Source organism: Psammomys obesus, unplaced genomic scaffold (genome assembly GCF_907164565.1).
Source record: "Psammomys obesus unplaced genomic scaffold, mPsaObe1.curated_primary_1811, whole genome shotgun sequence".
NCBI classification, from domain to species: Eukaryota; Metazoa; Chordata; class Mammalia; order Rodentia; family Muridae; genus Psammomys; species Psammomys obesus.
This window is the reverse complement of record NW_026596117.1, coordinates 25,569,188-25,592,152: the sequence shown is the minus strand read 5'-3', so window position 1 is coordinate 25,592,152 and position 22,965 is coordinate 25,569,188. Positions and strand designations below refer to the sequence as shown.

Genomic DNA, 22,965 nt, shown 5'->3' with positions numbered 1-22,965 from the left:
GATACAGACTTGTCTGAGCTTCGTGGACAGATGCTGGCTCCAAAACAAAAAATAATGATCTTACTTTTCGATGATTCTTTGATACCCATATCTTTCTGGAGAAAGCAATGAAGAGAAAAAAATGCTTAGTGTAACAGCTTCACTCTTTTGTCTTAATGGCAAGATAGCACTTGTTTCTCAGACTGTTTTACAGGTGGAAGCTCTTGGTAGCCGTATCTATAGGAAAGTGAGATGAATTGGGCTTTTTGTGGAGTTTTTGTTTTGTTTTGTTTTGTTTATTTTGTTTTCCATTCCTGCCAGAGGTTCCTTGGGAGTTTGTAGGCACTGATTTCCATGTAGACTTGAAAAGCTTCTCCATGGAAAGCAGGCTTTTGGGAAGAGAACTCCTTGAAGCCTCCTCCTTGAAGCCTCCAGTCAGTCCTCACAGAGCCTTTCTATAGACAGGCAGGAGCCTGAAAAACTCCAGTGTTCCTAGGAGTAAACTGAGCTCTCAAAGCCACTGTAGGTTTGATGCCCCGAAGCCACTGGGGCAGAAGGGGTGTAGAGGAAGGATGCTTTAGTCCTCTGAAGCTGGAGAAAAGAGCAACCCATTTGTTGGTCCATGAGTCCTGAAGGGGCAGCCCCAGAGCCTGGCTCCATCTGTCTCCAATAGCTGCAGATGGCAGGTTCAAGTGCCCTTTTGGACACTGGAAAGGAGGTGGAGAAGGCTTCTCCTTTTGACTAAGCTGCACAGCATGGCATTTCTTCTGCTTGATGATCATGGCAGTCAATAAAGAAGGACCCACATTACACCCCATAGAAAGAACTAAGAGAAATACTCCTTTGAGAGCAAAATGAATCAACTTAAATAGGCAAAGATTCACTTGAAAGGGTAAACTTAAAGCCAGCTAGCAAACTCCTCTAGCTAGAAAACAACTATTTTTTTTTTTCTGATACAATGTGCCAGTAGTGCTGAGGTTATCAACGAGAACATGGAGGTCAGAAAGCATCTAGTCTGATTAGCCAGTGTCAACAGTGAAGGGAAGTCAGGGTCTCCTAGAGCTCACAGGAGGTTGCTGCAATCTCCGTGTGGATTTTTGTACAGCTCTACCTTAAAGATGTTGCCTCATGAAGCCAGGCTCCCTAAACAAAGGTGCCCAAGGGGCACGTGGGAGTGCAGGAAGCACTGGACTGGGCAGTCTGTCTCGTCAGACACTGTATCCCACATACAGCGGCACCCTAGGCCGATGGATACTTTCAGGACAGATGTATCAGAGAAGGCAGAGGGGAGCGCGAGGAGACCGTGTAGGTACTATAGATCCAGACCAGGCTTTCTGTGTTTTAATCCTAACCCTGAATCTTAGAATCTTGCTATTTCCCCATCTCTAAGGTAGAGATGATGACACCTCATGTGACTGCCACTAGGATTTAGTGAGTAACTAAGCACACGGTGCTTTGAAGCAGTGTTTGGTATTTGGTGTTTCCAGACATGGTTTCTCTGTGCAGCCTTGGCTGTCCTGGACTCACTTTTTATACCAGGCTGGCATCGAACTTATAGAGATCTGCCTGCCTCTGCCTCCACGCCCAGCTGCTTAGACACGTTTTCATCTGTAGAATCCTAGGAAAATAAAGCTCATCCTAGAGACTCAGTTTATAGGAAAAGCTATGATTTTATCATCCCTTACCTCTGAGGAAGGCGGTCTTGAGGTCTGTCTACAGGGCTGTGGCGTCCAGAGCATGGTGTGCTCTTTCCTGCCCTTATCATCTCCTTGGTGGAAACAAAGAATCTGTCAAGAAAAACTTCTCCTTCTCAGGGGAAATAAGAAAGAAATGACTGAGTAGATCTGGATTCCATCTCTGCTGCCTCCTTAGGGGACTGCAGAAAGGAAGAAAGGGAGCAGAGGAAGATCCTGGGGGGGCTGACCCCCAGCCTCAGGCCAGGCCACAGGGAGAGAATGGAGCCTCAGAGACTCACCCCCTGCTGCTATCTCCCCCACCCCAACCTCACTCCTTTTTGCAATATTCTGTTTTGAGTTTTCTTTTTTTTTCCCCCTGAAAATGATAAGCTCAGATTTCAGTATTATGCCTTTTATGTTTTAGTATGGTTGTAGTTTACCGTTCAGTCTTGCAACAATGGGACTCATATTTTTACCACAGACACCTTATCACAGGGAATGATTTTTCTTTTGAAGATTTTTTCCTCATTTACTTGTCTTGTATGTAAAGGACACGGCCTGGGGGGAGGACACAGTTGTGTGCACCCTGACCCCTCCGGGTCACTGCGTTAGGGAGTGGCATGGTGTGCTCCTGCCTGACAGGCTGAGCGTGTCCCTTTCTCTCCCAGGGTTTGACACCAGCATCCTGCCCATTTGCAAGGACTCCTTGGGCTGGATGTTCAACAAGTTGGACATGAACTATGACCTCCTGCTGGACCACTCAGAGATCAATGCCATCTACCTGGACAAGTATGAGCCCTGCATCAAGCCTCTCTTCAACTCCTGTGACTCCTTCAAGGATGGCAAACTCTCCAACAATGAGTGGTGCTACTGCTTCCAGAAGCCTGGAGGTGAGGTGGGCTCCAAAGGCCAGGCAGCCATGCTGGGCAGGGAGGACATCTAAGACCCACACAGAAACACACAGCTGTCAATCGCCCCAAGAAACAGCCAGCTCAAAGGTGTCTGTCTGCTTTTAACATGGTGACCATGAAGTTCTCAATGTGAAAAATGCCACACAGATGTAAGAGGAACATATTTCTCATTGTCAGCTGAACTCTCCTTAATTATGATACTTTGCTCATAAATAAACAACAGCTAATGAAAGACACAGGATCTAAGGGAGATAGGAGGCAAGGATGCCAGTGTCTCCTGGTACCTGAAGTGAGGCAAGGGAGCGGCCCGCTGCAGCATTCCATCCAGTGGCCATGCTCTGCCTCGCCTGTGGGTGGGTCACCTTTTCTGTCTGGCTTTACTTCTATCTCTGGTCCCCTAGGGGGTATACTCAGCGGACCAGAAATCTGCCTGTCTACTAATAGTATTTAAATTGCGCAATATTTATGCATGTGCACAGAGATGCCAGTACACACATAGAAAATGTAGAGACTCCAAAGAGCATTGGGGAAGAATAATTTCACGTGTACATTCATAGGATTATCAGATCTATCCCCAGTGGCACAGCACCATCTTTGCATTTTAGCACAGTGGCCAAACGGCCTTCCGAAAAAGATAGATTGGATATTTTCAGTGAGAGGAAAAAAAAAAAAAAACCCTCAGAATATCATTTCTTCACATCAGTATCAAACCTAGTCACTATTGTCACACTGGGACAAAACAATGCTATGCTCGCCACTGGCTGCATTCTGTTTATCACGAATGAATCTGAGTAGCTTGGCTCATCTCTGGCACACTCCTGGGGGTCTGTTTCCTTGAAACAATTTTATGTTCTTCGTACATTTTTTTTCCTATTGGAATCATGCAGGAAATCATCAATCTATGGACTTAGAACTTTGCCAGTAATGAGTACTGCAAATACGTTTTTCCAACTCTAACTTTGTGCACTTTCTTGTTAGGGAAAAAAAAATGTAAATCTTGATATAGTTGCATGTCTTAATTTTCTTCCTCTATCCTTTTTTAAGTCATCAAGTTTGCATTAGGCTTGGAAGGGTATTTTTCCCTTGAATCTAGTAAAGCAACCCTCTCATGTTTTTTACTTACTTTGCTGGCTTTGTGTTTGTTCAAATTTTGCTTTACTCTATGTACATGTACAAAGTGAGGAGTCCTCAGTTTCTGCTTCAAACCAGGAGACAGCCACCCAGATGCCTTCATTCCATTTATTGACTAATCGTTCCTTCTATCAATAGCATGTCCAATATATATGTACATGTCTAAGATTTGTTCCTGAACATTCAGTCCCACTTACCTAACTATCGATAAATCAATTATAGCCAATTTAATTCACGGTTGAAAAAAGAACAGTTTAAATCACAGTTGATGGACCCTAGGCCTTGATACACAGTAGGTCTCTCTTGCCATTAGTTTTTTGTTTCAGAATATTCTAGATACTGTTTTTCTTCCCTCCTGAACTTTAGAATGCATTTGACCAGTTTATTAAAAATTCCTTTCAACTATATAATTTGATTCCTTTTATCTTACAGGCTTCTTGCAGCTAGTGGAGTTAGAATTTTCAGTTTTTTCTCATCAGTTTCCCTTCTTGGCACTACTGTAATGGTCCTGTGTTCCTCCTACTTCCTCTCAAAACCCTCACTTTATTTCCGGTTTCCCATTTGGCTGGCTTGGTGTTTTCAGGTATAAACTGTGTCATGTGCAAAGAGTGATAATTTTTTCTTTAAGTACTAAAATGTAGTTGCATCATTTTTCTCCTTCCCCTTTATACCTCATTTCTTCCTGTTCTCCAGCTATTTTAGCTAACACACATTGTAGCTAAATAACAGCAATTGTTTTACTTCCGTCTAAAACGCTCAGGCACAGAGCCTGAGCCACTGTTGAGGGTGGTGTGCCAAGCTAAGCTTACTCACTCCCATACCCACAGTACTGAGGGAGGCCCTGGCCCACAGGGCTATCCCTGCACGGCTCCTGGTCAGGACTCCCGCCTGTGGTGTGCCTCGGAATGATGCACCATCTGAGGTTCATTCCGAGAAAAGTTATTTCCCAATTCTGTATACTTGTCTCACTTCCATTCTGTCTCTATGTTGTTTTCCCTGTTGTTTGATTTATTGCATTATTTCACACACACACACAAAAAGCTTCGAGATGACAGATGTCATACTCAGAATTTACAGGTCAGTGTTAAATACACTCAAGTCGAAGCTGGTGATGGTGTTTGGGGAGGCTGCGGAACGTTTACCAGGCAGAGCCTGTGTCCACTGCCTCTAGTCTCTCTCCGCCTCCTGTGTGTAGAGGAAAAGTCACCAACGATCTTCTTGCTCCTGTCTGCATGCTGTACCTTCCAAGCCCCCCAACGGACTCTGGCCTGCTGAAATTGTAAACCAAAATAAACCCTTTCTTCTTAAGTTGCCTCGATGAAACACCATGGCCAAAAGCAACAGAAAATTAACTCTGCAGGATCCTTTTTCTTCTTTTCAAGGAGCTTAGTTGTGTGGAAGCCACCTTCGTTCTGCTCTGTGTGTCGCATCGTGGATGTGGGATGTGTTATGCTGCTTTGAACTCCAGAATTAGATTCTTTCTAATTTTTAGGAAACTTTTCTCTCTATCTGGTTAGTCTTTCATGGCTTCGGAGGTGACCTTCCTTGCTTACACTTGTTTTCTTTCTATGACACACTCATCCATGAGCCTGAATGCCCTGCCCTGAACTCTGCTCTTCCACAGTCTACTTTTTTGTTAGAATACCTGGCATCTTAGAGAAACCGCCACACTTGTCATCAGCTCAGCAGCACATATTTTTCAGGGTGAATTTTTTATATTAAAAATGAAAAAAAAGTGTACTTATGTGCATTTGTGCAGATTTTCATTAGTTTGTTTTTTTTCTCTTTCTTTATGTAAGAAGTTTTTAAAAACTACCATAGGAAAATTTAACGAAGTATCATAAAATTAGAGCCTTGCTCCATTCCAAGCAGCTTGAGTATCCTTTTATATAATGCTCTGTCATGGATGAGAATTTCCATTTACAAGATAGTGATAATATCAGTACATTTTTTGTATGGTGATTGTAAAGATTTTTTTTAAAAAAAAAGCTCTAGAACATTTAACACTTCAGTAAATGGCAGCGATTAGTCAGTCATATAAGTACTGCCTTTCATACTCACGGTGAGATTTGTTTCAGTCTTTCTCCTAACCCTGAGTGAAGTAAGAGGCGTGTATCTTGTAGCCATTCTTTCTCACCTGGCAGTAGCAATGCCAGGGGGCGATGTGAAACCTGTATGGTAATAGACAAAAGTGGTTAAGAGAGATGGCTAAGAGGACAGAGGCGTGGAATTCCTTACCCATGCCACAAGGGCCCTGAGCTGATGGCACGACCTGCCAGAGACATAAGACTGACAAAAGGCAAGATAGGTAAATTCTGAAATACTAGTGAGGTCACTCGTCACTTTGCCTGGTAGTAAACTCCTCTCTAGGGATACCACACAGACCCACGCTCTGTCGTCCACACACTAAGCCATGCGGCTCGGCTCCCTGTCTGTCCTTCACAGCCGTCTCCGGGTGGTTGTTCACACATGGATTTCATGAGTGAGGGCTCAGTGGCTGGAAGCAGTGAAGAGACGTTGGAGCTCCTGCGCATTCAGGAGGCAGAGAGAACTGCGATGGAGTCTCACTCTGGATGACGTGGCTCATTGTTTTCCCCATGGCTGGCATGTCCACACGGGCATGTCTGAGAGCTTCTAGCCTCTCTCCCCTGGGACAGGAGCTACAGCAGATCAAGCCCTGTCACTCCTGGCCAGCTGGTCTGTATACTCAGAGTTCTTACCCTCTAGTAAGCCTGAGCCTCCATTTTTCCCTCCCAGAAACCTTTTGCTGGATGTTTCCTTTGCTGAGAAAATAGAAAAGTCTATGAGCCGATCCCCTGGTGTTCTTTGGCCTGGTGCGGGAAGGAAGCGTCCTAGATTATATAAGAAGCCTCCACATGCTATTTTAAGTGCCTTGTGATATGGATCTTTTCTCAAAATTAGTAACACACATGGCCTGGATTTGTTTTGTTGCACAGTCAACAACATATGGAGCAGTTCCTCACCCAGGTGTGTCGTTGCTGCATTTCGCATCAAGAGCAGAGTCAATCATTAGAGATTATATTCGGTACCATCTGGAAACTGACTGCCATAAATTATTTTCCAGGTCTCCCTTGCCATAACGAAATGAACAGAATTCAGAAGCTGAGCAAGGGGAAGAGCCTGTTGGGTAAGTCCAATTCCTCGCCACTCACTAGAACAGCTAATGAAAGCATCCACCTATCTTGTAATGTGCAGCTCTGCAGTGTTTATTCAATTAAGGACGGTGTCTTCTGGAAGAAATGCCTAGATTTCCCCCAGCCTGAGCTCTTGCAGGAAGCTTGTATGCAGAAGGTGGCCTCTACCAGCAAGTGAAGCTAGAGGTTGGGCCAGGGCCTAGCAGGTAGCCCTGGCCACATTCCGTATCCAGGTCTCTGCTGTTCCCTCCCTCTGTTCTGGCTACCCAAACTCGTGGGTTTCTCTATGCTGGATAAAGCCATTAAATAGTTGGCATGAGTGTTTTTCCAGTTCTTAAAATGAAAGGCTTATAAGTTCAGGTTCTTCTCTTTCCCAGGGCTGGTTGTCCATTTAAGGAACAAGACAAGCCGTGACCCCTCCAGAATGTATCAGGATAGGGTCGAAAGGCATGCACCTCTCTGGATGGAAGATTCCAACTTCTCTAGATGCTGCCTTCTCCTTTGAGTTTAAGGCAGTTTAAGTCTGTCAGTTGCAGGAGTACAGGCTCCTTTTTGGTCCTCTTAGCTCTGGGAAGGGGGATGTATGTTTACCATTGCTAACACACTGGTAAACCTCGTTTGATGGAAAGGGAACCTGCCTGCTTTCCCTGTTAAAAGGAGCAGACAGCTGCAACCTAGTAATTCACAATTATTCTCCTGAAGCTTCCGGAGGCAGGTGCATTCCCCACGCGCCACACTAATTCAAAAGTTAATCTACTTGCTTTAAGGAGATGGGCACATTTTTCCTGAAGATTACCAAATGCAAGCGCTCTATGAATGCTGGCATTTTATCTTCTAAGTGTTGGGGGGTCCCTCATAGTGCACTCCCCTTCTTCTACCTTCATGTATAACTTATTTCCGTGGCCTGCCCCATACTTTTGATTTTTGCTAGAACTTTAAAGTTGTGCTTCTGAGCTCTTGCAGCCTTGGTTTGTTGGCGTAAGAGACATCTTTCTTGCTGAAGACACAGCACCTGGAAACTGCCTCCCTAAGTTTTATCCAACTGAAGGATTTCTGGTGGCTGGCTGCATTTTTTTCTACATAGGGCGGTGTTTGGGGTTTGAGAATGTACCCAAGATCTGCATGTAGTTTATGCAATTACAACATTTTTAAAGCTCCACAGTTTACGGTGATGGTGTTGCCATTCATTATGACATGTCTATATAAGGCATGCCATCTGACATGTCTCATTTCATGTTCCTCAGGGCACAGGATCTAACTGCTGGCCACCTTTCTTCTACCATAATCTCATGCGTGTCTCCCACATACTGAGTTAGTTTACTGAGACTAACTCATACAAATGCCATCTATATTGCTTACAAATTATTTTCTCCATGAAGAAAGTCTCCTAATATAACAACTGTGTATTAAGGGATATTCATATTCAAATAAATAAATGAAACAAGCAACAACAAATTATAATCAGTTATAATTACCACCTACTTAGAAAAAAGCAGTAATCTTATTAAATTATAGATTTAGTACAACACCTGCTTCTCACCAACCTGAAGGCTCAGCCCAATTTTAATTTATTTTGTGGTCTATTAGGTTCTGTGGTTTTTATCTGCTGTTTGGGGGGAACAGCTTTTCCCCTCCTCACTGCCCTTGACTGAAAAATCTTTTCAAAGGGCTCTCTGCCTTTTCGTTGCATGAGCAACTGAAAGAACATAATCCTTATTTCCCCCTATGTGCTCCCTGAACACTAAGGATCCTGTGCCCTGGCTGGAGCCCCCAGGGAAGCTCCAGGGTGTGACACTGGGTACCAGCTGTCTTTCCAAAGTGTTGACTATAGTGCTAGGATATCTTACCCGTCTCTCAGAATCTAGACATTGCCAAACAGCCTGGTGAGCAGCATACTGAGGGCCTGGAGAGAGGGCTCTGGGATTAAATGTGCTGGCTACTATTGTAGAGGAACAAGGTTGGATTTTGAGCACTACATAGTAACTCATGACCATCTGTACCTCTAGTCCCATGGGATCCAATACTCTCTTCTGGCCTCTATGGGCATCCAACATGCATGCAGGGTGCCAACATACGTGCAGGCCAAACAGTCAAATGTATAAAATGAATAAATGTGAAGAAAAACATTTTAATTGGATCCTATACTCATCTATATCTAAGTTTACTGACACAAGGAAAACCTGACCCTCCAGTGTTACAGTTGAGTAAGGTATTATTCTATGAAATAAAAAATCAATTTGAAAACATAGTTATGCCAAAAAGACAACAGAAGTAAAGTCAGTGAGTAGAAATCCACAGTGGTAACTGGGACCTTCGCTTCAGTGATGCAGGATGTGGTTTCTGGGGTCACACTGAGAATTCCCCCAGAGATGATGAACTCATAGACATGAATGAAGATTACCTAGCATTAAACAAGAATAAGTTTGTCGTCAGATTTCCGTGGATGACACTAGTCTAGAAAGATAAAAATAGTGTTTCTCAAGCGGGCATAACTTCGAACCTAGTCCCCAGTATAGTCAAGGTGATGCTACAGATTCTCAAACCATCAAAGATAATGTATATAAGTCTGTTCCAAATGAGATTGTGAAAAAAAAACAGCATAGCAATAAATCTAAACAAACAACAGCTATGGAGCAGTTTGGCTACGAGCACTCAAAACAGAGGCAGAAAGATCTCTGAGTTTAGGGTTAGCCTGGTCTATATATAAGAAGTTCCAGGCCAGTCTGGACTACACGGAGAGACCCTGTTTCAAAACCAAAACCATAACAACTTTTTGAGAACAAGCTTTTTGAGAACAAGGATTAAAATTATAAACTGTTGAGGGCAATGAAGAGCTGGGTGGTCAATGTGCTACATTTCTATTTTACCTGGTAAGAGAAGAAAATACAGATTGACTCTAGATCGCACTTGGAAAACTGTACTGTGCTGTAGAAATTATCAGGGACTTCCCCAGAATATCAGAAAAAAAAAAAGAGCTTTTAAACATGAAACACATGGAGGAAAGAAAAGCTGTGATTTTTCACAGGAGTCAGGAAATGGGCACTGTGACAAACAGGAGGCAAAGATGTGGTAGCAGAAATTCGAACACTCAGTCCCTAATCACAGTCAGGCCCTAATCACAGGCTGACGGGGGTACTAACTGTAATTTCAAAGTATCTTCAAAGTCATACCTAAAACATTTGTACAGAAAGCTGAAATTAGAATGTGGGAAATGCTCCTTTTTATACGGTGATAACATCGGGGAGAGCAAATACTCTGCCTTCTAGAAAGTAAGATGTCATAGGCTGTCAGTGTACTCTTTAAGACTTAATGTAATAGACTCACACAAATAACACACTCCAGGTAGACGAAAACGGGTGTAGAACAGTTGAACAATGTGATTAGTTCACATTCATATTTACTTATGTAGTTGTGTAGATTTACATGAAATGTCTGTCATGGGAAGCCCCACCCCCCTCTGATAAAACACATTCCTAGCCATCACAGCTCAGACTCACTAGCCCAAATGGTAAGAAAAAGTGATGTCAAGGAAGTCAAGTCAAACCTAGAGAGTATTTTAAATTGAATGAAAATATATAAGGGCTATACGCCATAGAAACAAAGTGAGGCCCATCAAAGCATTGTCTCAAACACATTATCAAAGTAACGAACAGAACTAGACCTGGAACTCAAGAACACAATAACCAAAGGTGATAAAGGAAGAAATCAATGAAGTGGATCACCAGCAGTAGCACATTACAAAGGGTTGGGGTCTTTCAACAAACTAATGAATGAATTAAAACAAAAACAACAACAACAACAACAAAAAAAAAAAAAAAAAAAAACCTTGATAGTGAGAGTCAAAAAGGTCCTAACAAACCATCCAAACTCAATATAGAGGGAAGGTGTTTCTGACCCTCAAAATTGACTTTGGCAGTGAGGGAAATGAAGAGATGACCCCGAGTCAAGAACAGTTGAGAACCCCAATTCTGTTTACAGCACCCACATGGCAGCTCACAACTGTCTGCAACTCCAGTTTCAGGGGATCTGATGCCCCCTCTGGCCTCCATGAGAATACCACACACAGGGTGCATGAATATACATGCAGCCACAACAGACAAGATGAACACAAACAAATTCTTTTTAAAAAGATCAAGCAGAACCAGGTTAAAAAAAAATCATTTCTAATGGGATTCCAGGCTATGTTGCTTGTCCATGGACAAAACTGTGAAAAAGAGCTGTAAAGTAATTTAAAGAAATAGTGTGTTTAACATTGCATCACTGAGACAGAACATCTGGGGGGGGGGTCTGCTTAAAGGATGAAGCGCTCCTTCTGGATTACAGTTCAGGGGGTGGCAGCCCATCATGGCAGGGCAGTTTGCATCAAGAAAACACAGGAAGCTTACACTCTTCCAGTGACATACTTCCTTTAACTTGTCCCCATCGCCAGCCTTGCACATGTCACCATCAGCAAAGGTATAACAACAGATATGGCACAGCATGGCTGCCAGCAACCTAAGGCATTCCCCTTTCTTTTAGGGATCTCCACTCAGGTAATACCAGACCCCTGATCTCAGCACAGAATGGAATCTCAGAACCAGCCTGAATGAAGCAAAACTGGAGTTTCTTAAAAAGAGCTTTTAAATACAGATTTAGGCACGGTGGTCCATAGAAAGAGAAACACTCAGGGAAAGAATAAGGCACACCCAATACAGATGTGGGCTTCCCCAAGGAGGGTAGCACTTAGCAGTCTTTACAGAAGCCATTGTTATAATTTTGGTGGGTTCAGAAGTTACATCTTCAAAGGTTGCTAGGAATCTAAATGAGATCCCAGGGTGGCTCCGAGGTATACCAGAAGTATCTCAGCTAATAAATATATGATACCACAAGAAGCATGAGAAACCTAGAGCCTTTTTTATGAGAATTTCAAAATAATATCCAAAGGGGAGTCACATGGGCTCAGGCTTTGAGCATGGTTCATTGTTACTTTCAAAATTCATATTCTAACATTTCTATGCAAAAGGAGTATTGCTGCTCTGCTGGTAATCTTTATAGAAAATGGTAATTGTGGTGGGATTCTTTACTCCCAACTGTCAGGAGGCGTCAGGTGGACTTCAGGAGAGAGGGGCTGCTTTGCCATCCCATGCCCCCTTAATTTGCTGTTCTACTTCCAATAATGCCAGACTATTATAAATCCATATAGGGATTAACCCATTGATTAGGCCATGCCTTCAAAGAAACTTCTCAAAGATGGGCTCTGCTAATGTCAACCAATCATGTTAAGAATCGAGATTAGAGAGCACAATTTTTATCAAAAACAGAGAACATGCTGCTTAAGCAAAAGCATGAGCCTCATCAAAAGGCCCAGTTTATGTGCTTATACAAAGGAAAGAGATTATGCAAACATATTTAATATATAATCTTCATGGTTTAGATCAGTGCCCAAGATTAGATAGATATAGATATATATAGATGTATACATACATATATTCAATAATCTTAGCTCTTATTAATTGAAAACTGAGCTTCTTAGAGTCCAATCTATACCTCCTCTTCAAAGCTAAGGTCCCTATAATGTTAATACAATAGTGACCACCCAGTCCCATTCTTTCCTGCCAGCCCTTAGCAGACCTCCAGCTTACACGTGAGCTCTGCTCCCTGTCCTGAATGGCATTCACCCCAAGCCTACACTCGTGGTTTCTATGTTATTCCCACAGGGGCATTCATACCTCGGTGCAACGACGAGGGCTACTACAAAGCCACGCAGTGCCACGGGAGCACGGGACAGTGCTGGTGTGTGGACAAGTACGGGAACGAGCTGGCTGGCTCCAGGAAACAGGGCACTGTGAGCTGTGGTGAGTATGGCCTCCCGCCCCAGTCCCACAATGCCCCGGGGGACCCAAGGGTCATTACTGTGAAGGGATCACAGCAAGATCTCAAGCTCCAACTCTGGCTGTCGTTGAGTCTGTTGGCGGTAATGGAGGCAGAAATGCTGGGATTTCATGCTAGTAGCAGGTACTCAGCATTACCTCTGGGTGGGCAGGAGTTTCAGGGGACAGGCTCTGGCATGCAGCCTTCCTGACAGTGCTGAAGCCTCTGGCGGTACTCCAGGGCCCTGTTGTAGTTTGCTTTCTATTGCTGTGATAAAGACCATATTCAGAACTAACTCAAGCTTACTGGGAAGTCAGGACAGGAACGAGGAAAGAACATGGAGGCAGAGACTGAAACAGAAGCCATGGAGGAGAACTGCTTTTGGGCTTGCTCCCCAAGGCTTGGTCAGCCCAGGGATGGCACTACCCACAATGCGCTGGGCCCTCCCATATTAACCTTTGATCTAGGAAATGCCCCACAGGCTTGATGAACCTGATGGGGGCATTTTCTCAGCTGGAGTTCCTTTTCCCAATTGTGTCAGGTTGACAAAAAAATTAACCAAGAACGGTTTCCATCAGGGCGGTTCACGGGGCTGAGCCCTGAAGACTGCTCCGAGCTGAGCGCCCACACTGCAGAAGTATATGCCCTGGTATTACCCTGCAACTCAAGTGACAAGCATAGGGAGCCCCGAGTGGGCCCCGAGTGGGCCCCGAGGGATAGTAGGAGCTAACCTGAGGTCTTTCCTTCCTGTGCCAGAAGAGGAGCAGGAAACCTCTGGGGACTTCGGCAGCGGTGGCGCCGTGGTCCTGCTGGACGACCTAGATGAGGAGCGAGAGCTGGGACCAAAGGACAAAGAGGGGAAGCTGAGGATGCACACCCGGGCCGTGAGGGAAGACGACGAGGATGAAGACGACGACAAAGAAGACGAGGCTGGGTACATATGGTAGTGCCCATGAGGGAAAGGACACACTTTTGGCACAGATTTGCAATCCGCTTCCTTTGCCTGCATTTGTATCTAAGACTCCGAGGCACCCAGGTCTCCTCCACTGTTGCTCTGCGTCCCAGGGCTGGGGAAGACCCTCTTCCCAGAGCGTTCCGAATTTGCATACAGTCGCGTGGGAGAAAGGCTGTTGTTTTTGTTCCTTGTTTTGGTTGGACGAGAGGAGGGCTGGCTTCATTAAAGCCCCCTTCTCTCCTGTGAGGCTTTTTGCAGCTAGCATGTGATTTACGTGGACTCCAACAGTGTGGGGAGCCCCACCCTCGCCAACGTCAAAGACCCTCTCCGATTCCCCACGTCGGTGGTTATCACAGCATGGTTCCCAGCCTTATGATGTCTAAGTGCTTTTCTCGTGTCCTGTAGAATGTTGTGGAAAACACACCACACTGTCCCCTTTCCTCCCGTTCCCACCCCCTCTGGTGTTTATTATGAAAAATTAATTTTCCTGTCACTGTATCTGGCTTCCTACAAATGACAGCCTTAATTCAGTCAGAGTCCCTTTGGAGAATTCATTATCTTTCCTAAAAATTAAGATCCCCCTGCTCGCCCTTGCACACGCACAAAGAGGTGAGTGTGCCTCTATGACTTGCACACACACTTCTCCGAGTGTCTGGTTGTAGATAAACAATGGCTTTGAGTCAACATCTCCAGACCCACAACACAAACTGAGATTTGAAACTCCGCTTGGAGTGCTGTTTGCACTGACACATTGGAGTGCTGTTTGCACTGAAGCTTGGTATGTGTAGCCTGAGGCCAGGGAGGCTCCTGTGCTGTGATGGAGTGACTGGAAGACTTTTTGATTTGGAAAGCCTCCCTTTGCCTAAATTGCTCCCCATCCCACCCCCCCCACCCCCCACCCCCCCGCAGAAGCCATGCAACTCCCACTTGGGCAGCTTCACAAGCCATTTCTTCATTTCAGCTCCACTGGGGATGCAGCAGTATCAGCCGGGGGCAGCCCCCTTCCCTACCCACTCAAGGGCTTTTTCCTAAGGCGTTCCCCAGCGAGCCCCTGCTCTCCAAGAAGACAGCATCATGATAATCCTTAGAAGAAAATTTAGAATTCTTCAGGCTTTCTTTTGGCCCCTTTCTATCTACTGATCATGACCAGGGTATAAAGGCTTTAAAGGTTTCTCTTTCTCACCCATTACTTAATAGAAAACCCCAATGGAGGCCTATAAAAAAAAAAGATTAACAGTAGCGCAAGAAGCTTGCCAGCAACCTCCTCTCCAGCGACGCGAATGGAGTCACCACTGAGGTGTTCTTACCGCTGTTTGCCCCCTGAGCTAATCTTTGGCGTCTAGTTTCAGTAGTGATATCATCTCTATACTTTTCATATTTCTTTCACACAAGTACCAAAGAGATATCTTCAGTGCAACCCCACTCAGATCAGGGCCAGTCCCCAAGCTCTACCTGTTTCCTTCCTACTTAAGCCAGTTGCCCCAACCCACCATGACTCACCAGAAACCATTTGCCTCTTGCCCTAACCAGCCACAGCCTGCCAGACACTGTCTCTCTGTTGTCCTTGCCTCTCCCCCATGAGTTTCAGCCATTCCACAAGACAGATCCATCAACTCAGGCAAAAAGTGTGTTTGAGATCGTAAGGGCAGAGCCTGTCTCCCACCTCAAACTGGCTTTACGTAGTAAGTGATTCCCTCTCTGACCAGGATGGACAAAGTGACATCAGCCCCAGAGCCAGGATGCTGAGATTCTGTGTGTTTCCTTCCTGTAAGATGCAGGCCAGCTTAGTTCTGGGATCTCAACGCCATCCTCTCCACTACCATAGTTGGTTTGTTCTTCTCACTCTCACGGATCATAATTTTGGTCATAATTTAGAAAACAGGTGCTTAATCACAGCTAAATTGTAATAGGCTACATTAACAAGACATATTAGAAATCTCAGTTCAGGACAGCAGCATAAGCCATTGTTGTTATTTCCTTTGCGCCTGGAAAAAAAAATGCACAAGAGAACAAATTAACCATTGGCAAATTGATTTCTCTTTGAGAAACTTCTAGGAACCCAACGAGCCACTTATTTTGTCTAATTATCTTATGACAAGTGTCACATTAAGATGACACTTAGAACTCCTTAACATTATCTTAATGGTGAAGGAGAGTACTCAGTAGGCAATTCCCAGGAAGGTAATGAGATGTCATTTTCAGAGACATTCCAAGAAGATATTTTGACTCATTAAAATATTAAATCAAAAGCCCTCCTACATCTGGAACCCACATCAACAAAACAGCCAGTGCTACTCCTCATGTCCCACTTTGGATTTTTACAGACAGTTGTTTATAATGGAACTTCAAGTTAGACCTTGTGTTTTATTCTCCTGAGAAATAGCACTTCCATTGCCCTCTCTCTTTTTGGAAGGAGCTTTTAATTCCAATAATCAGGTGAGCATAAGATACCTTTTAAGCATACGCTACTGTGATGACTGACCTCCTTGGTAAGGCAGGTATCGAGTTGAATCCTTAGAAATCCTTCGATTGATGCCATTACTCTAATTCTACACACCTTTATTTAATACCGTTACTGTGACATCCAATTCAAACCCCAGAATTCTCTTCCACCATGCTTCGTTGTCTGCCACATTAATGTATTTGGTTTCTACAGATATTCTCGGCACGGGGATGCCTTTCTACGGCTTTCTCTCAGTTCCTCCTTTATGCCCACATCCCCATCTACACAAGAAATGATGACTCGTATGTCCAGGTCTGCCCTCAGCCTGTCCCACAATGCCATAGGCATTGGTTTTGGTTTTGGTTTATCCTGACTACACTGTACAGTAATATCCAAGAACCCTTTCTACTATGGGTGGTTTTGGTCTTTTTATGCATTTTCTTGGTCACTGATGTTTGTCCCTGTTCAATGTGTAGCCTTGTAACAAAAACCCATCAAATCCAAAGCGTCAGTTTGTTGTTCCTATTGTAGGTGAAATAGCGATGTAGAAAATCTAGTATTCTGAATGCTTTTCCATGTAGACTCTTCTGGAATGTGAACACAACTCTTTGGTTAATAGCAAACGCTTCCCTGTAGTCCTGAGTAGGTGCAGTTCCGTCTGTCTCAATAAATTTTACTTTGTCCGCAACATGTGAGCGCTTGTGTTTTGTTAGCCCGGATGTGACCTTGACTCACCAAGTCTCCACACAACCACTGTAGAACAGTCTGGGTTGTCAGGTGGTTGCCACTAGGGCCCTCAGTCAAGGCTGCCGGTCACCTGAACCCTCTCAGTTGACCCGTCCAGTTCTCTGTGCCTATCTAGAGACACACCTCTCCTTTAACTGCTTTTGATTCTCTCCGGCCCCAGCTTTCCCCTCGTCCACTGTATTTCACTCTTGTTACCCCTACTCACACGCTCATCATCCCACTGATGCTTCAACCCCAAACTTTACAAACTACAATGACAGGACATCCAGTCACTGTGCCTGGGGAAAGCAGAAACTGTGAGGCTTTCCTGAAATCCTGTGGACTTCACTTATGAAGCAGAAGATTGGCACACTTGACAAGTGTGAGCCCATAAAAGATCATAACACATCATAAAGGAAAGATAAACAAGGGTCTGGAGAAGATAGTGGTGGCATAAAGCAAGGGAATGAAAGCGATTTTCCTTACCTGACGATGATTTTATACATTAGCGTATAGGATATGTTTTACCTCCTAGAAATTCTAAAGAAAAACACAGCACAGCAGACTAGCAAGTAGAAGATTAAAAGCAGTTCACAGGAACACAGAAGGCAGTGGAACTGTACAGTCCACCCAGTATTAGAGAATGGCAAACACTATAAATTGATGCTTATAAATGAGAAAATAATCTTGATCCAGCCCAGTGTTGATGAGAGCACGGATCAAGGGGACTTCTGTACCAAGTGGAATTACAACAGCCGGGTCCTGAAAGAGCTGATAGATATCCAGGAAGCAGAAAGTCCACTTTCTGGCAACCACCCTTAGGAAGAAAAGATGTAACTTAAGATGGTATATATGAAAGCATTTTCTTTGCAGCCTTGTATGCTAGAAAATAGAATTGGGGGGGGGGAGATAAGACTAAATATCCATCAGAGGAGACACAGAAGGAATACTATGTAGCAGTCAAAAGAATAAAGTAACGGGGGCTGGAGAGATGGCTTAGAGGTTAAGAGCCCTGGCTGTTCTTCCAGAGGTCCTGAGTTCAATTTCCAGCAACCACACGGTGGCTCCTAACAATCTCTAATGAGATCTGGTGCCCTCTTCTGGCATACAGACACACACGCAGGTAGAACTTTGTATATATAATAAATAAATAAATCTTTAAAAAAAAGAATAAAGTAACTTGCTATGTGCTAACTTAGAAAACCTCTAACATGTTGGTTATATTGTGTAAATTATAAATATAAAGCTTGATACTATCTGTTGCTCAGAGTACACATGCAAAAAACAAGACCCAGAGGGCTAAATTTCAAAACAGCAGCAGTGGTGGCCTGAAGGAGAAAGCCATGGGGTCGGGGTGGGTGGCATATAGGGGCCTGAACTTCATCTGTAGGGTTCACTATTTGCACCACATAGCAGTACATCACACTGTCTCGTGTAATTTGAGAAATAAAATAGATAAGTGTATTGGCTCTCAGTCCTCAAGACGCCGTGACAAGAAGTTACCCAGGCTACTTAGTGAGCCTGAGGCTAGCCTTGCATAGGGAAGAGAGGGGAGGAAGGGAAAGATGGAGGGGAACAGGGAAACCAATAAAGTGTAGTCCAGCAGCTTCTTCAAAATGCCCATGGTGTAAGGACTAGATCCGGTATCTAAGGCGTCGCCTCCTAATCTCAACCTTCTGTCAACATCTTCTCCACCCCACCATCATTGTCACAGTCCCACCAGGACTACCCCAGGAGCAAGTTTGTGTGATTTCCTCATTCATCCACTCATTCAATGCTGGGCATCAAAACCAGGACTTTGGCAACCCCTCCCCCCCTGCCAGGGGGAAGTGATCAAAGAGGAAGAAACAGAGTCCATGTCAGAGACAGCCCCTGCTCCCCTTACTAGGGATCCCACATGGAGACTGAGCTGCCTATCAGCTCTATCTGAGGAGGGGATCTAGGTTCTCTTCATGCATCGTCCTTGGTTGGTCCATCAGTCTCTGCAGGACTTTATGAGCCCAGATTTGTTGGTTCTGTTGGTCTTCTTATGGAGCTCCTAGGCAGGAGCTCTGGGTCCTTCTATTCTCTGATTCTTTCCTAGGACTCCCTGCACTCTGCCCAAAGTTTGGTATTGCCAGGCCACCAAGGAAGAAGATGCAAGCAGTCCTAATGAGACTTGATAGGCTGGGGTCAGATGGTAGAAGAAGAGGGCTCCCCATTTTCTGAGAAATAGGAAAGGGAAATGGGGGAAAGAAGGAGGGTAGAACTGGAAGGAGTTGAGGGAGGGGGCTACAATCAGGATACACATTGAATAAATTGTAAAATAATAATAAATCTAAATTTAAAAAACAAAACAGGACTTTGCACAAGCAAGGCCAGCACCCCACCACTAGGGTATGAACCCAGCCCTTGAGTTCTTGGGATGGAATCTCTGGCCTTGAGTTTGCAATCTTCCCACCTCAATCCCCCCCCCCTCAAGTGCTGGCAACAAAGGCCCCCTCTACCACCTCCAGCTTCACGAGCTTCTAAACTGCTGACCCCCATTACTCTTGCTAGCCCTTATGATTTATTCTAAATGTTGTCAGCACAGTAATTGATTCTAAAACACCAACGCTGATCAGGTCACTGTCCCTATTTAATTGCAAGCTTTCTTATCAAATTATAAATCACAGTGCTTCTTCTACATATGCAGAGAACATGTCTCAATTCCTCCACTGGATGCCTTAAACTCACACTGGACCCTATATGTACTGTATTTTTCCCCAGCTGAAGCACTTCTGGTGACATTTATATTAAGCACAGTAGACAATTAGACCTATCTGATGACAGAATACAACACATGATGAAGTTTATGTGGTTGCCATCCCCCTGTCTCTTTAAATAGCTAGTACCCCTTATATAATCAGCCCACAGTGATTATATAAGGTAATTTGTCACACTGTAACCTCATGACCTGAGGTGAGCCGTCTATGGTGTTATTCTATGAAAGGCCGTAACCTAAAAGTACATGGAAAGGGAAATTACTGTTTGTCTGTTTGTTTCTGGTTGTCCAGGATTGAGCAGAGACAGTATTGATGGCTAGCTATCCAGAAAAGACAACATCAATGGTCTGAGGCTCTAAATTATAGGGTTTATCCTAAGCCTTTTGGAAACATCAGGCTGGAAGCTGTTTTCTCTCTTCGGTCCCTCAGAACTTTTGAGGACTGTAACCTTCAGTCTTCCTGGTGAGATTGCTGTAGTCTAGAGAGGATGGCACTCCTGTTTGTTCTACTCTAGCTCTATAGCTCTACATCAGGAAATGCTTTGGAAGTTGGGATCATGTCCACACCGCTGGGTCTTCATCCTTTTCTTCTGCCTCTGCAGATGAGTCCATGGTGTCTTCCCATCCGTCATCATTAAGAATTAACTTTCTAGCCTTCGGTATGCCCATCATCCACATCTTCACCAGGCACATCTGCCGATCCTTCACCACCCATCTGGCCATGTGAATGATTTTTCTCACGCCTCCATCATTCCCCGGGAACAGCATGAATTTGTTCATGACTTAACTCCTTACGTCCTCCCCAAGGCATTTACAGTTTCTCGCTTTAATTCATCACCGCAGCTTTGATGGATGCTATGGCAGCAGCAGTAGGGAGCGATTTCCACCCCAGCTTTACATCCAGAGTCGGGTCTGCCCCAAAGGCAAGTCAACTGTGATGAAACACCAGGTAAGACAGTGGCTTCCCAGACCAAGTGCTTCCCTGGCCAAGTGGCTCCACGTTGCTCTTGGTGATAAAAATACAACCTGAACATTTTCATCCTCATACAGGCTGGTTCAGAATGGCTGGACAGGCACTCTATTATTGACGGAACTTTAAATTATAAAGCTTTCCTCTTTGAAGTACTGTCTCCATTTTTTTATAGTAAAGCATTTGTAAAAATCTTTGCATAAACTAGATGGCTGACACTTGTGCTTTCTGATCTTATTGTCAGAACAAGGGCAGGTTATTTTTATTTTTGTTTTTCAGGGTCTCAGGATCCTTTGCTATAGTAACTACAACTGTGTTTTCATATACTCTGTGGTATTTCCACACAGTAGCAGATCTAACCTATCCTTCATGTTTTGTGCTGTGGTACCTCATCTATATCTTAAAATTTTTATTTTGTATACATGAATGTTCTATCTGTATGTATAGCTGTGTACCATATGCATGTCTTGTGCCCATGGAGGCCAGAAGAGGCCATCAGATGCCCTGGGCCTGGGGTTACAAATAGCTGTGAGCCACCATGTGGGTGCTGGGAATCAAACCCAGATCCTCTGCAAGAACAGTTAGCATTCTTAACCACTGAGCCATATCTCTGGCCCCAACTCCTCTATACTTTTGTGAATGTAGTTCCTGTTGGGTGTCTTCTTCAGAAAGTGTCCAGTTTCAACACAACTGGGCATTTGCCTTAGTCTTGGTTCTCCATAGTTGACTCGTCCCTCTGCTGGGATATAGGCAAATAGCAAGCACAGCCTCTCTTGAAAATTTTTTAACTACCCCTCACCTAAGAGGCACAGTGTCACCCACTTCTGGGCACCAGTCATGGAAGACTAAATAGGCTCTGTACCTTCTGAAAACACAATGGGGTCACACTGAGCCTGTTTCAGCACACATCTTCTGATTAGAAATTTAATGCCTCTTATTGAACTATCACACACGATGTCCATAAATTTTTCAATTTGAGATGACAGCAAAACTAGCTTGATTTCATTTCCTCCTGATTCCATGCATAAAAGATTTGCTGCACAGATGGAACTGCACTCACCTATTCTTTCTTTGGTCCTTATCGAGAACATCCACTTTTTCAATTATTAGGAAGCCCTTTACAGTAGCGTTCTGCATGCAGTGGAAGTTATTGTTTCAAAATAGGCTCTGATAACTTTAGGACAAAGTGTATGAATTTCATAGTCGTTAAGGCTCTGTGAACATGCACAGATGAGATGGGAAGATAACCCAAACATTCTGCTAGAAGAAGTCAAGTAAATAGAAAAGGAAATGACTATAGGAAAAAAACGAAAAGCAAAGAGAGCATGTGTAAGGCATACTGAAAACAGTCCCATGGCCAAAGTCTTCTCTGATTAGTTACTAATTTAAATATACCACCCCAGTCGAAAGCAGAGTCCCAGAATAGATTAAACATACTGTGGTCTGTCTGCAGGACGGTGGAACTTGGCATCCTGCCAACTGCTCACTGCATACAAGAGACGCTTACGGTCTAAGAACGCACATAGATATAAGGCAAAAGATTTGAAAGAAATTCTGTAAAAATAGCAACCAAAAGAGAGCAGGGATTGCTGTTGTGATATGAGACAAACGGGCTTTAAGTCAAAAATGGTTACAAAGCACCAAAAGAGACAAGTGTGATGCTAAAGGTGCTAATTGTAAACAAAGCACAGCCAGCATAAATGTACGCACAAAAAAACTCACACCTGCAAAAATATTTGAAGCAATGTTGGCACACTCGAGATAAGTAATAGTCAGCACCACAATACTAATTGGAGCCTTTAATACTCGACTCTCAATAACAGATAGACCATCCAGACAGAAAATCAATAAGGAAGTGGAGGGCTTGAACAACAATATAAACCAATTAGACGCACAGACATGTATGGAACCCCTACACAACAAACAGCAGAATTTATTGATTTTTTCCCTCTATTATATATAGAACTTTTTCCAAGAGAGACCATATGTTAGGCCTCAAGTACAACTTGATATTTTAAGACTTTCAATTGCATAAGTATTTTTTTAAATTTTTTTGTATTATTTATTTTCTATTTATACAGCATTCTGCCTGCATGTAGGCCAGCAGGCCAGAAGAGGGCATCAGATCTCACTATAAGTGGTTATGAGCCACCATGTGGTTGCTGGGAATTGAACTCTGAACCTCTGGAAGAACAGCCAGTGCTCTTAACCTCTGAGCCATCTCTCCAGCCTGCATAAATATTTTTTAATTAAAGTTATATAAAATACCTTTCTGAACACAGCAGAGACGAAAATCAGTAAAACTAGATAAGTAAATAATTGAAAATTTCCAAAGATATAAATATTAAGCAACTCACTTCTACACAATTATTGTATGAAAGAAAAAACTGCAAATGAAATTATAAAACATGTTACTTTTAATGAAG

The 22,965-nt window shown here is 43.8% G+C and overlaps 1 protein-coding gene across 1 annotated transcript in view; it reads left to right on the top strand.

Moving 5' to 3' along the window:
* Window positions 1-14,549, top strand: part of Spock1 (SPARC (osteonectin), cwcv and kazal like domains proteoglycan 1) — a 450,924-nt gene extending 436,375 nt beyond the window's left edge. Inside the window, exons 8-11 of the mRNA XM_055629382.1 lie at window positions 2,324-2,545; window positions 6,783-6,845; window positions 12,549-12,686; window positions 13,459-14,549. Coding sequence (XP_055485357.1) covers window positions 2,324-2,545; window positions 6,783-6,845; window positions 12,549-12,686; window positions 13,459-13,649 — 614 coding nt within the window. The 3' untranslated portion in view covers window positions 13,650-14,549. The remainder of the gene's footprint in view (window positions 1-2,323; window positions 2,546-6,782; window positions 6,846-12,548; window positions 12,687-13,458) is intronic.
* The last annotated feature ends 8,416 nt before the right edge of the window (window positions 14,550-22,965 follow it).